Raw genomic sequence first — 15,078 nt, forward strand, 5'->3', positions numbered from 1 at the left:
AGCGTGAACCTTCCTTGTTCATGGACCAAAGAATGCACACCCTCGCGCATGCTCCTGTACCTTATACCCAACTGTAGTGAACGCCCCGTTTTTCTATATATTTCCTGGCCGTTTGATGCCGGTCGCCCCAATGGACCCATCGTGTGTTTGTTTGTATTCCTCGCTCGAGCCAATCGCTTAAACTTTTATGAACTCTTCTTCTGTCTCTTGCGGCCTCTGCCTTTCGATTCACCCTCATCCTCGTCGTCCTCGTCGTTACTCTCGTCCCGGCCGTGGGACGCGCTGGTCTTCTCGTTGCCCTTCTTGATGCTAATGAGGCAGCCCTGCTCCTTGAGCCGCTTCGTCAGGGGCGTGCTCGCCTTCATGCCGGGGAAGTCCTTTGCGTTGAACACCTGGAAGATCTCGGACATGGCCGTCGCCACGATCTGCGACTTCATGCCGGGCCGCATGTGGGTGGGGTCGAGCACGACGAGGGCAAACTTGAGGCTGAACGAACCCGGTGTCCGACAGGACAGGTCCGGGAAGCAGAAGAAGCAGCCCTCCTCGCCGTTCTCGTCAAGACCCACAAAGGGGGAGGCGACGAGCGTGCCCATCAACCGCCTCTGCTGCCGGAAATCTTCGGGCATGGAAGACATATCCTTGACACCGCTCTCGTCCCAGATCGAGCAGTGTACGACCGAGAACGGGTGCCTGATCCGGCGACTTATTTCATCTTGTGATTGGTCGGGATCGTCAATCGTGAGCTGCACGATTGGTGGTGGGTCGATCACACGTCGGTCCCTCTCCCCGAAGCCGCAGGACCGGGCGGCATAAGGTTGTTGGCGGACTTGTATCCTATATTTGGAAGCCCCTGTCGGGCAGGACATGGGCATTGGCATGGGCATGGGCACCTTGGATATGTTGTTCTTGGGCTCGTCGCTGAGGAGGTTCGAGATGCTCATGGACTTTGTCTCCTGACGAGGAGACGAGCTCATATGTGATGTGGGTGGGGATTGTGCGTGATGTGAGGGTGGTGTAGGTCTGCCGTTGGGTCCCGGGTACCCTTGCGCCAACTTGGCCATGTGCATCTCAGGAAGGGCTTCTTGGTGGAGTGTCTCTCGACGTTGGCGATGTGGTTGGTACAGCCTCGGGACATGTCCCTGGGTATTTTCTCTGGCCATCTGTCGCATCCGAAGAATCTCTTGGAACTCGTCTGAAGACCTGTCGCTGCCGGTTGATGACTGAGCCGGTGACAGGCGGTCGTCTGTCCGCCTCGAGGCGGAATGCGGATCACTGGTTACGATTGGAAGTTGGGGCGGTGTTTGCTGAACCGGAGAAGGGGTAGCGTAGTCGGAATAGTACCCGGGCTTGCCAGGATATCCATCTCGCCCGTTCGAGAGCACCTGGCCCTGTGTTGCGCTTGAGATGATGGCCGCCATGGAAGGCAGCCGGGGTGGCTGACTCGGTTGCGGCTCTCGGTGATAGTAGCCTCCATTCCTGGGAGCATGTGCCTCCTGGTGCCATCCGTTTACAGGTCGTGCCATGCTGTCAAACATGGTATGGTGACCAAAATTGTGGGGCGCGAGCTCAACGGCTGTCGACATGGGGAGCAAGCTGCTAATAGCTGGCAGAGGTACGATTTCTGCATATTCTAGTCAGTCCTGAAGACAGCATGCTGGGAGGCAGGAAGCTAAGGGGGAGGGTGCCCTACGAGTAAGGGAACTGCAGCTAACGGATCAAGTTATCACTGCAAGAACAGGGAGGGATCCGGTGAATAAGTCCGAATCGATTCGATTAGAAGAGAAGGGACTTGGTCGAAGAGGAGGCGGGAGAAGAAGAGCTGGGGCAAAGCCGGGCTGAGAGAGACGAAGGTGGGTATCACTGCAACCGATGTGGTGGGCAACCGCAGCTACATGTACTCGCTAGGAGCCGAAACAAGACGGAGCCGGGAAACCGGATTGGGGCTTGCTCGGAGGGAGTTGTATTTTGGGGGGGGGGGGTTAAGGGAAGGCGGAGCAGGAGACGGGCGGTAGTGATTCTGTAGCTTCTCTTTTCCTCTGGTTGCCTATGCAAGTTGTCCGTTGAGCAGTCGTCCTTGGCACTAATAGTTGTGTGTGTTGTCGGTGCGGGGACTATACGGCATATAAGAGGTTCGTCAGAAATCAAGAAGGGCACATTAGAAGAGCCAGGGCAGCAGGCACTCGGAAGATTTCAGAGCAATATGGGAAAGCCTGGCTGGTGGGCCATTGTGAGAGATTGAGAGGGAGCAATAATATCAATAGACGATATTGGGTCGGAAGCGTCCAGGAACTGCCTTCTTATTGAACTGGGACAGGTCGGGGAGATTGCAGATTGCCTGGACCAGGATGGGCAGGATATATTGGTGTGATGCGCATGTAAGTGTATGTAGGTCTGTATCTGACAATCCAGCCAGCAGGGCCCGTCTACGGATGTAGCAGAGATCTGTTATGTACCATCTATTATCCGTGGATCGAACTGTGGAAACCGAAGGGGATCCTTACCGGGGTGCGGGTTAAGGGCTGGAGGAGGTACATCTGGGTAGGGTCCAGGAGGGTCCAGGAGGGAAGAGGGAAGACGGAATACGTGACGGGAGGTACTCGGGGCGAATGCGTACAGTACACGGACAGTAGTTCAGCACCGTCCACAGTTATGCCATTTCTGCCTTTCAACGACTACCTAGTTGCTAGCTCTCTAGATTTAGTCTCATATTACAATCACGCCGCCGCGCATGCGACTCTGTGGCTAACATTATGTGGAAAGGACCGTCCAGGTATGGCAACCCTCCCTCTCACCTCTAATCCGTACCTCACCCACACTCGCCCACTATACGTCCACTTGACCAGGATCTCGGTTTGGCACAGCCGGTTGAGTGCTGCTACCCTGCGGCGCACCGGAATCGTCCTGAAATCAGGGCACTACCTGGGAACATGGTGGACACACGAAGGGGTAAGCCAGCATTACGGCGGCGAGGCTGGATGGATTCTGCCGGCGGCGGGTCAAGCAGAGCCGCTGTTTGGAGAGGCTTTGTACGAAGTGAAACCGACAAGATGGGACCCGGTGCAGCAGGATGGAGTGCTCGTCTGGGTGGCTGCACACCTCCGCAGAAAATTGAATTAAAAAAACTGGAACTCAATAGCCTAGGTAGCCACGCTACCAGAATTTGTCACTTGTCTGTCAGACCCTTGACTTTGACGTCGGGACCGGGACCTTCGAGTCGACGGGACCGAGAGGAAAAGAAGGCGTGGTGGAGACGTGACATGGAAGGATTGGAGGGTGGTGGTTGGGAATTGGCAATTGGGGATGGAACCTGGAACTTCCAAGTCTCCGTGTCACCAGTGCAGCTGGAAGGAGGCTAAAAGTGACATGTCTCCAGTGTGCATGTGCTCCACGGCACGGCAGGTACCGCACGACAACCGAAGGTACGTACCCAGGTACGTACCTCCATTCTCACCCCCCCCCCTTCCAGCCTCTCAGCGGGCTGCCCGCGCACCCTCACATCACATTCCCATCTTCCACCCGCAGGTCCTCCCTCCGTCTAAATAGCCGTGCCGCCCCTCTCCGACTCTCGCGACACGCCCACCCGTGCCCCACCGTCGACCCGGGAGGAGATTCTGACGGTGTTCCTTTGGTCTTCCGTCCATATTAACCTTTCAAGCTGCGTCGACAATCTCTTCCTTCGCCTTATTACGCCAAATTAACGGCCGCACATCTCACGCGGGACATCTGCCGGCTTTACTCTGCAGATGAAGATGATGGCAAGATGTGCGTTTCTAGCGGGCATATCAATCAATAACGAGAACCCGGGGAGCGGATGGTATTCGCCCATTTCTCACCTTGTTATACGCTTTCCGGGGCCCGCCAGCCCTACTACTATGCAGTAGGGTGTTGAAGCCTCGCTTTCTCTCTCTTCCCCCCAACCAGCTCTTTCTCTCTCCCGCGCGAGTCGGTGTGTGAACCCCGGATACGGCTGTGGCTTGACCATCTCATCCCTTGCATCGGGCTTCACTGAAGAACATTGTAGATTATTATCGAGTCTCCGAGACCTCTTGACTTGGACTCTCGAACACTCAAAGGCAATGAAATGCGGCACATATCTGCTTCGCATAACTTGCCCTATCTATGCCTGTTCAGTGTGGTCACGTTGGTAAGGTGGTTAGGGGAATATGTCGTGGCTGCCCGCATCAGGCGTAAGTGCAGCATCGGTGGACGATCGCAGCTGTTGTCAGCACTCAGGCTGCTTTCCTGGTGGACGCCCAGCAGTTGTATGGAGCACGCCCTGACTCCATGCACGGCATTCGTTGTTGGTCGAATAGATTAACCTGCGGGGGCAGGGGGGAGACCAGGCCACCCACGAAATCGACGACAGGGCCCATCGCCCACAGCCCGTGGTTGGACCAGATGCTACCCTGATTCCCGGTTTCCCAAACATGGCACACGGCCGGAAGATCAATGGTGGTGGATGGGGTCAACATCGGCCACCACGCTAGACCTCACAGAGCTGTTGGTGGCTGAGACCCCCTCACAGCAACGGCTTTGAGGCCTGAGGGTCTGTCACCTACACAACGGGTATTTTTAGCGCGACTGCTCCCAAATATAACTTTATTGCTCCAGCGTACGTACCCTTCCTGCCAAGGCCTCACTCGGTCGAAATCACGGTTCGTTCTAGTGTATGTATGCTCTCTCTTCAGCTTATTCTAGGTTTGGGGGATTCGGGTTCCCACCCGGTGGCTTTGATTAAGTCTATGGTGATCAGTTCAACACAACGTTGTAACCTTCATTTACAAGCTCACTTTGCAAGTTTATCTGCGGGGTTTGGGTAGGACCGTATGTAACCCAGCTAAGTTAAAGTTGAAGATCATGAACCATTCGGGTATTTCTTCCATACAAATTGATTTATGCCGGGGAGGGATTACCGCCCAGGAAATGGTTCTTGCTGATTGGCCGCACTGCACTGTGGCTGAAAATGTGGCATAAAAAGCCTGTCGTCTCCGTATTCCTAATCTCGAATGTTTATATTCCAGACATGCCCGTTGGGAACTACAAACATACCTTACCGAAAGCTGGAGTGGAAGTCGCTCACTCGTATAGAACTGGACAACCCCAAGACCAGCCTCCTGGATGAGCGGCGACATAGTGTCCGTTCAAAGGGAGGTGCAGTAGTTAGAGTTTTGGATCTGCGCACGCCACGACCTGTACCAAGAAACAGCCCAACTGGTGAGAGAGGGTCTGGAACCACTCAACCTGTCTTGCAAGTTGCGATTTGCGAGTTGCGAGGTCGGTAGCGCCCCAGTTTACGAGCTTGCAACCGGGGTTGTTGCTTGTGGGCTGCCATCGTTGGGGGCGCCCGTGACCGAAAAAGACTATTTCCTCTAGGTCCCGTACAATGTGCAATTGAGGATTCGCCGACGACGCTCATGAAGGGGTGCCCGGATTGTTGGCCCCGCACCGGATGTCAGCCTTTGGAGGAGGCAACCAAACACACATGTGCTTATGAGATGCTTATGAGGGTCGTGCCCCGTGCCATTGTCTTCCCGTGCCGTGTCTACGGGGTGGTCGAGGTTAGGGTTGCCAAAAGCTGAGTGGCTGATTATGTGGCTTTCTGCGGCTTCGACAGCTCCACTACTTCAGAGATACCTGAGACTAGCATGTCCGCCAGCGGTGATGCAACCCTGGACTGTCTGATCCAGCCCGGTATAAAATCGGTATCGCGGGGTATGCAGCAGGTAGTGCGGAGAGGGAGCATGCGAGCATGAGACCTTCTTGTACTATGTAGATGGAGGTTTTGAAGCTCCTAGGAGAGAGGCTGGTATACCACCCACGGTAAGGTCGACAACCTTGGAATGGCGGGGTTGGCCGCCTGTCCAAGAAGAGACAAGCGCCAATGTGGAGGATCTAAGGCAGCCCCACTTCAACTTCAACTGAAACATGAATAGCCATACGCATCTAGAACCATACGACAGTCGACCTAGGAGATAGGCAGTTAGGAACAGGCGACTGGGAAATCCAAAGACCGAGCGCTCGCTCAGTACCCAGTTTCCCCCATCCTACGGACCACTCCAGACCTGTATCTTGAATGGAGCTCGGACGACACCCAGTCACTCCGTGCACGAGCCACATCTAGATCCAGGATCCGCGAAACGCACGGACTATAAGTACATCACAAGATCAGCTGAAGAACAGGAGATATCTCAACTCCTGTCTTTTGCCATGAGAATACGGGAATATAGGGAATTTTCTTATTCACCAGTGTTGGCGCGCGGTGCTATCATGTTTCGGGGCCAGGTTTTGCAAGGGCATCTCTACCTTGGTCCCTCGGTTCCTCATCGAAGGGTCGTACTCGGCATTTCCTCCCTAGGCGTGCTAGGGCACCATTGGCGCCAGGAACCCGGAATCGCAGGCAGGCAGGGTAGCATGGAACGTAATGGCCAGCAGTTCATCAGTCCAAGCACCACCGCAACCTTTGCGAGCATGACGAATGCGTTGCACCCCAAGGCAATGAATGGCGCACCACTTGCTGAGCTAGGTTGGGACCGATTGACAAATTGAACGGCCTGACCTCGACTCTACCTGCGTACAGTACACCTCATACATACACACCTCGGCAGGTACTTGGAAACGTGTACAGCTAAGTATTGTACAGTACAGTGTGCACAACGTAGGCGTCAATCATCAATCAACAAGCATGGTCGATCTGGGGGTAGCGCGGGTCGGCGCCCGGACATTGATTCACAGTTACCCTTCAGTCACTGCGAGCGAGACAGGGCGCCTTCTAGAAGAGATGTGCCCGAATAGAACCGGTGCGGAATCCTAGGCAAATTGCCTTCGCCTTTCAAACAAGGGTTCTGCGGCACCTTCGATCCAGCCACGTTCCTCGCTGCTTCATGAGCCGGGAGAATCGTAACCCATTCGGTGGCTAGTTTGCCTGTGGCCACTTGAAACTGCGGCTAATTAATCACCAAACCACACCCCTTTGTGGACACAGAAGCACATCGCCCCCAATCCAGCTACGGTTAATTAATCTGACGGGCCTTCTCGAAGTCTTCGAGCGAAGATCACGGAGGTGGCACACGGCAGGGCAGTCGAACCTCGTGGCATGCACCGAACTGATTGCCCCAATATGTGTGGAATCTTCCTATTCAAGCACGGAGTATCCTCAGACTTCGTCCCATCTCTGCTGATCAGAGACAACGCATTGCACGCCGTCGATCTTCCTCGACATCGGATGGATTTTGCTCTTGACCGCCTGACTCCGGATGCCAGAGGCTCCGTCACGACTGTTTCTCGCCGACAACCCTCTCGCCCCATGGCTTCATGCTTCCAGTTTTTTTTTATAGTTTTTTTTTTTTTAAGTTTGTGGAACGAGCATCTTCGGGGCGCCTAAAACCACCAGATCTAGAATGCAGGGCGTCGCACTATAGATGAAATTCAGAATCCGGGTAAATATGTCATCCTTCTGCCTCGCGTACTCCTCCCCATCACTATCGGGGCTTGGCTGACACAAGGGATTCATTTCGGCTTCATATCGAGCCTCTATCGGAAGCCACTAGGAATGCAGCAATCGACAAGCCGGCCATTCGTCACAGGTTGTTTAATATGGAGTCCTCCAGGTTCCTGGGAAGAGACGACACATTCTCCCCTGCCGGAAGAAACCCTTCGCGGCAATTAATCCAGGCGTGTCCTCCTTCCCACCCCGCCGTCCACCGAGTCCGTACCAGGAACTGGACTGATTGCAATTCCAGCCGCCTGGAAGAATCCCAACGCGGATGCCTCCCTGTCTCGGTCTCTCTAGATATTGAGCTAGGGAGCTGCAACGTTACGTAGGTTTTCCGCTTCGCGCTTCGCCGCCCCAAGAACCGCTAAGCCGCCGCTGTAGATTAATTTCGACTACGCATAGTGACGACTCTCGAGTTTGCACCCGGCATCCCTCGACGCATTCTCGGGGTAGGCAGTTATGACTTCCCCATAGCGTGGGGTGGAGGCAGATCCCACATCCGGCAATTACTCGGTCAGACCTGCGGCTCGACTGCCGTTCAGGGACCAAGGGTCGAGCCTGACTCTCCTTCCCCGACGTGGTTGTGATGTTGGTTTGCAACCTAGGCTGATATCCGCCTGTGTTGCCATTGGATGAAAGCTAATTTCTCCAACTCCTCTGGTGTCGCCCTAAACGGGCAGCTTGATCAACACGGCCTCCGGACCTCCTCCAACTGGGCTCCTCCTAGCAAAACGTGGCTGCCAACGTCCGAAGAACTACTCCGCGGACAGGCGAGCGGTGCTACCTGCTTCAGTCCTGGAACATCAGACGTTGGTGGATATTGCCGGAGTCTTGAGCCAATCCACACCTACACCCCATCCCGGGAAGGAAGGCTGGGCCGTCAAGGAGACTCGGCCGGACGGTATCATTTGCGTCTCATAACCTACGAGTGACGACCGGGGCACGACGTTAACCGAGAGACGCCTCCTTGACATAGGGTCATACTTGCGCCATCTGCCGTCTAGCCCTTGTTCCCGGGGACAGTCCATGAGGATTGCCGCGGATATTTTCGTCAAGTGACGAAGCCTTTTCCCGGGCAGAGGACACGGCCTGGAACATAGCATCGCTCGTCAAAGACACAGGGGCAGTCTCCGCCTCCAAGCTTCCCAGCTGGCACATTCTTAAGAGGACTCCTATGCTATCGACGCGGAATATCGCCGACCGACAGTTGCTGACGCCGCATCAGGGCTCCCAGTTCACAACGGCCTGGAGCTAGACGAATACGAAGGCATACAAGACACTGCTATTCTGATATAGACCCAGGAGGGTGCAAGTCACTCTGTTTTCCCAACACAGTGCATGATGAAGGTTTGAATATTCTCCTGACGAGCGTGGAATAGCGCCTCACTTGCCCAGCGTCTCCGGGCAGGAATAGATGACGCTGAAGTGGCGATGTTCCTCCGCCCCTTAAGATAGGCCAAATATGGTAGTAAACTTGTTCGGTCTGGGCATCTCGGCCCTCGCTGTTGTTGGCCACGCCTCTCAATCCTGAAACAGCGTCACGCTGTTTCCCCCAAGCGTCTTAAGTGGCGTCGACTTGTTGGTCATATGGTGGCAGAATCGTGCCGAGTGGCTCCATCGCATAAGGCACTGCTTAGGAAAGCACCGCTATTATCTCTCCCCTTCCTTGGCTGAGGCCAGAAGTGCTCTTTCGAGATCAGGTCAATGCCATCTCAGCCGGCAGCGTTTTCAGCCGTTTTCAGGAAGGCATTCGCCGAACGCATGTCCCACTTCTTGAGTCTGGGATCGGAATGGCGTTTTGCGGACGTCCAAATGTTCCTGGCAAGCTAACGGCGCCTTCTCCAGCGCGCCTTGGCTCGCCAAGCAAGTCAGCTACTGGCACTGGGCCAACTCATACGCAGTACGCCCTTGGTGACAAATTCATGCTGCTTACACCGACATCTTCTGGATCTCTTAAAATGGGCAGTTTCGGGTCTATGCCAGGCCCTCGCCCTCTAGCTCCACGCCTCCGGGCTAAGGGCAGACGTGAGACCGTTTAGCTCGCCTCTTACAGCTAACCTATTCTGAGAAGGGAAGGTTGGTGGCGAGCACTCGAGGAAGTGTGTGGCCACGAAACCTCGGGTCTTCAGTTTCTTCGCATCTAGGTATGGCAACCTCGGATGCCAGGTCTCCGATCGGTTACAGGACTCTCGGGTCTAGCAAGTGCAAACCGAGTAGCCCCGCAGCATCACCCAAAGGGTCATTAACAGTGAACCATGGCACCGAGACTGGGCCTCGCGAAGTCTCCGCTGATATTTGGGAAGTGCCTGTCTTCTGCCGTTATTGCCACCAACTATCGTACTCTGTTGAGGCATCAAACGGGGTTGTGTACGGTATTGTCTTGGAAATCAGACGAGGATATCACTTCAGATTTATATGCTTCCTGACATGCTTGTGGAGCGTGGTAACAGTGCCTGATGTCGAATGCTGTGGCGAGAATGCCTGCCGCAGCCTATCCGACTGCCTCAGGAAGGAAACTGACATTCTTCCTTCCCCTTACAGGCTACCACAACTCGGGCTGAGCTGATATTTACGTCGTCCCAAATGCCCATCTGTCTCGTTCCATAACTCTATTGAGTCCCGAAATTTCAGCTAGCTGGGACACGCAACGCATGCAGGTGACATCGAAGTAAGCTGTTCGCGACTAATTTTCTACCTGCGGGTCTGGAGGGTATCGAGAAAGCTCTCACTAGTCGTCAGAGTAGGGACGACCTGGAAACAGCTTCGAGTGAGCCTCTTCCAACCCAATATGCCCCCATACTCTCCGATTCTTGATATTTATCTGTCGAAAAGTCGGGGCCGATTTCCACGATCCATCAACAGTGATGATGTGCTAACGTGATCGTATATCATAGACTCTTCTCCTGCTTTGGCGCGGTTGGGCGACCATGTAATCTACAGCCGACATCGATATTTCCCTTTACGTGGACTGAACCGAACGCGGAGCGTGCGGTCGTCGATGACATCTATCGAGAAGGCTGACTGGGCGATCTTCTATCCTTCCCCTTGGTTGCCACAGACGCGGGAAGTCCTGGGACGCTGAATACTTTGTTTCCTCGATAGTTTCACCATGATGTCTTGTCATTGACGAGTATCCCACGAACGAACATGGTTCAGATACGATACGACACGCATGGAACGAAGGTCAACACACCTCCCATCCGGCCTGTTAGCTGTGTTCTCCTGTCATTTTCCTCCTCCCTTCTCCTCCCGCGTTCCGCCGCCGGCGCCAGTTCTTATCGAGATTTTGGGGCACCTTTGACTCATACAAGAGCCTAGCTAAGAGTAGATTTCATCGTAAAGTGGGTGGCTGTGAAACGGCCGTCTAATACGAGTCCCTCTCCTTGCGCCGAGGCTAATGGTCGCTTAGGAGGATTGCCAAAATATCTCCAAGTAGGGTGTGATGTGTGCGAATTATGCCGGTGACTCGAAATCAAACCTACAAGTCGCCATAGCCCAGACAGTTCCGTTCAATCCCTTCTTCTCGTCTTAGCTGCCACGTTGGAAATGCTGCGCGCGCCCCCCCCCAGCTCCCAACCCGGTCCTCACCGACGCTCCGAGGCGGCGTTAGCCAGAGGTCAACGGCTGAACCATCTCAAACATCCTCATGCCAGTCATATGTCGACTCCGACGCCTGGCGCCTGGACCATAACCCTCACCGCTGGATGAACACCTCGGCGAGATCGTTGTCATGAACTTCTCCCCTGTATGTGAAAGATACCGTGCCCGACGTAGCCAAAATGGATGCCCACCCAATAACCCCCTTGCCAACACTCGTCGTCTTCCCTCCTCGCGGTTTCCCCCCAGCAGCCCTCTCTGGAGCGGGAATCGTTTTCTCTCAGGCGAATGCGCTTAGGTTTTCCTTAGGTCGCCCGGGGGAAGGGCGGGGTGAGGAAGTGCTCAGGGGGGGATAGGGGGCAAATCATCCATCCTCAGGGGAGCGCACGGGTAGAGTGACTAAAAAGGAGGAGCAGTCTACTGACTCTGGCCTTAGCCAAGAAGCGAGTGCAACCCGGGATTAACACATTATATCATTTCACTGCCTAGACCCTCCCCACCACGCGGAGGTAGATGGTAGTTGGTAGTGGTAGTAGATAACCGTGAGCTGCACAGCCTTCATCTTGCTCTGACAGGACCACGGTGGATGAAGACATTGCTCCCCGGTGCCTATCTATCTATTTATTAACAAGACTTGTTGTCCCCAAACATCTGGTTTCCCAAGGTTACATACATCTGTAACTATCTATATATATATACAAGAAGATTAAGCTAAACGACACTATTAATGGGTGCGATGAGCAAAGGCTCGCAGACCCTGTGCCGGTGAGGTATTGAAGAAGAAGAAGAAAAATCCATGCCCTATACGTCCTTAAGGTTCAGAACGCCTACACTCCTCCGTCTTGGAATGTCCGAGTCGCCGCCCGCCTGCTGAACCAAGGCGCTTTTTTTGTCTTCCCAAATGCCCAGTATATAACCAGCTCCAGCCCAAAGAAGTGAATAAAAAAACAATAACCTCCTAGGGCCAAGTCGGGATGCAACCACAACCGACTTTCCTGACTCGATTGCCCAGCAGTTAGGGCCGAGGTGGAGGGGAAAAGGGGGAGGAAAAGAAACCGAAGCCAAAAAAGGGAGAGAGATATATATAGGGGTATCAAGCGCCAAAGTGTATGTTTCCCAGACAGAGTAAACAAGGCCTCAAGGACGACCCGTGGTCCGCGCCGACCTCGATTTCCCCAACTTCCTGACTGTGCCGAAGAAGTCCAAGTGTCGTGACGGAAAAAAAACTCCCAAGGAAAGAACCGGCCCCGCGTTTGCGAAGCGCCGTCCCGAGTCATTCGTTCCGTCGTGGTGGGCTGGTAGCGATTCGAACAACCAGCGAAAGTAAACAAAAGGGGCGGAAAGTGATCAGGGTCACCGATTGCGTTATAGTAGCCACTCCAAGGCCAACAGCAATGGTAGCACCATCAGCAACCATTGCGACCCTGGTACTAGAACGACATTCCCGGCGCTGACCACAATGGCGTTCGGTAGAGTATCATTCACGAACTCGGGGCCGCAGATTGTGTTGACCTGCTTTGCGGCAGAGACGTAGGTATTCGATATCGGCAACTTCCGATTCGCAGAGGCGGACTGGTATATGCCCATAGTTCGCTCCAGGCACCAGCTGCAAGACGGGATGGAGCTCCCCGGCAGAGAAATGTTGAGGGGCAGGTAGTAAAAGTACACATTAGATGGAGTCGTGAGGTTTGTGACGGCGTTTGCGTAGCAGTACATGGCCGTCCCGGTGTCTTTCAGACATGTCGCACTGTAGACGGTCTGATAAGAAATCATGGCGAGGTATGCCTGCACGACGACAGAGTTTCCGAGGTCGTAGTCGGCACCGCAGTTGGACGAATCGGTGAGGTTACTGGAGAGTTCCTTCATGTACGAGGCGCAAAATGTAACATTGGCCGAGCACGACGCATCCAGCACCTGAGTGATACTGACAAGCGATTTCTCAGCCTCGAAGAAGGATCGGGAACCCTGGATCAGGTCGGTCAGCTTGTCCCATAATAACACGGTATGAGTAGGGGCGAATCAATGTACCTGGAGAAGTAGCGAGAAGGGATAGCACTGCTTGAAGGTTGGGTCCGTGAGAAACGAGTTGATGAATTTGGGGCAGGGCTTGTTCCCATTCGTTCCTGAAAAGTTAGAGGACAGGCTGCTATCGAGAGGGCTTGGCAGTGGGCTCGCAGATGCGGTTGATGTGGTGGTCTTCTCGGTGACTGTCGAGACGGCAATTTCGAACGTTGTGGTGATGGGAGGGGCAGAAGTTGAAGATGTGCTCCGCTTCCCGAGCTTTCTCATCTCCTGATCTTCGCGAGACAGCATCACCCACGATCCCTCTTCAAAGTGCGGGGTTCTTGTGTCGAGTTCCAGCGTCTCGACAGGTTGGGGAGGGTCGGGCGAAAGGGCTATTGCCTGGCAAACGAAGCATAACAGGGCTAGAAGGAGCGCAGGCCATTGTATCCGACAGTTGCGAGTATACGACACAGTTGTGGGCCCAGAAAATCCTCGGGAGCGCGCTGAGGCCGAAAGGAGAAAAGTGGTCGAAGCCATCATGACTTGGCTGGAAGGGGATGATGTGGTTGGGATCGGTGAAACATCACTTTGTGCAACAGGAAATGGTAACGAGCGACTCTGATATCCAACCGGCGGGGTGGGACGATTGTGGTCGTCTTCTGTTCCTCCTTTCCGGGCTCCTGATCGTGGGCCAAGAGGTGTCTTGTAGTTCGGCGGCGACGAGTTCTGGACACAATGGCAAGCCTGATGACTCTATTATACCAGCAACTACAAGCTCCCCGGAACGCCAGCTCATCAGCAGGGCTGGCTCGATCGGCTTGGCATCACAGTTGACTGGACAGAATCGGGATTTTCCTGGCAACTTGGATGGAAACTTTGGGCCAATGGGTCAATATGGACGTTGACGGATAAATGAGGTGGGTGCCGTGTGGGAGGAGGCACACGCCAATGGGAGGAGGGGATGGAGGTGTATATGAATATCGATGATAATGCCGCTGCCGTTTCTGGCCAGCAGGCGAGTGCGGGGGGGCCCAGAAAACCAGAGTGAGAAAGAGGAGAAACAGGGTATCTGTATTGAATATGGCCCTGTGTGCCCCCCAATTGCTTCGATATATCGGCGGCTGAGCTCGTTGGCGGAGGAGACAAGAGAACCGTTACTGAACGAACTCCTGAGCAGATCAATACCGTAATAAGAATCCCAAAGGTCTAGACGCCCGCTTGTGGGTCTCTGCAGCGGCGCATTGGACATTGGAGCAATGGACCTTAGTCCACTTGTAGCTAGCGTGACGTACGCAGCAGTGGGGCAAGCCGCAAATGGGCTGGTAGCTCCGAATATGATCTTCCTCATGGTTGATAGTGTTGTCTTGGACTCGCTAGTGCACATGCAACCTCTTCTACGCAGTACATAGTACACTAATCCGTGCAGCGTAGACTCTACTATTGAGACTGCAGAAAGAATTACGGATAGATTGAACTTCAAGGCAAGTTGTGCAGTTGTAGCGCTCCGGATCACACGGAAGCTGTGGTGTAACCACTTGCCCCGCAGGCGCAGTGTCGGGTCGGGTACGAACGTCGTTTATTGTTCCGTCTCAGGTCGGTAGGGAGTGTGCTATGTACATACACTCCTAATAAGGTATGTTACGTACCAATGCTGTCGATTGTCGATACTGTGCGTCGTCGGGGGCGTTGAGGACCAACGCATGCAAATCACAACTTAAGGCCAACGGGGCCTCAAATTGCGCGATGCAGGTACAGATGAAGCCTGTTGGTTCCCTTCATGGGCTGAGTGGCAATACGGGATGGCCTTGACTTGTTAGCTACATAGTATATCCAAACCACTGTGTTTAACCTGGTATGAAATGTATGAAATTGGGGAAAGACCAAAAATACTTCCGGTCATCCTCGGCGCCCTATGTATTAATGATGAATCGTTGGCACTGGAAGCCACTTCCAAGCCACTTTAGGATTTATTGATTCTTCAGCGG

The 15,078-nt window shown here is 54.1% G+C and overlaps 2 protein-coding genes across 2 annotated transcripts; both read right to left on the minus strand.

Annotated features, from left to right (window-relative positions):
• Positions 1 to 185: 185 nt before the first annotated feature.
• Positions 186 to 1,583, minus strand: QBC33DRAFT_447698 (velvet factor-domain-containing protein; the record flags this gene model as incomplete). Its single annotated transcript, XM_060424438.1, has 1 exon — positions 186 to 1,583. The coding sequence occupies one exon, from the start codon at positions 1,581 to 1,583 to the stop codon at positions 186 to 188; it is 1,398 nt and encodes a 465-aa protein (XP_060285571.1).
• Positions 1,584 to 12,454: 10,871 nt separating this feature from the next.
• QBC33DRAFT_426242 (uncharacterized protein) lies at positions 12,455 to 13,534 on the minus strand (the record flags this gene model as incomplete). The annotated part of the gene is made up of 2 exons (XM_060424142.1): positions 12,455 to 13,054; positions 13,118 to 13,534. Coding segments are annotated over 2 exons (1,017 nt in total), but the record flags the coding sequence as incomplete, so codon positions are not given.
• Between the last annotated feature and the right edge of the window lie 1,544 nt (positions 13,535 to 15,078).

This window comes from Phialemonium atrogriseum (genome assembly GCF_030411735.1).
Source record: "Phialemonium atrogriseum strain 8032-3 unplaced genomic scaffold QBC33scaffold_7, whole genome shotgun sequence".
In the NCBI taxonomy this organism is placed as follows: Eukaryota; Fungi; Ascomycota; class Sordariomycetes; order Cephalothecales; family Cephalothecaceae; genus Phialemonium; species Phialemonium atrogriseum.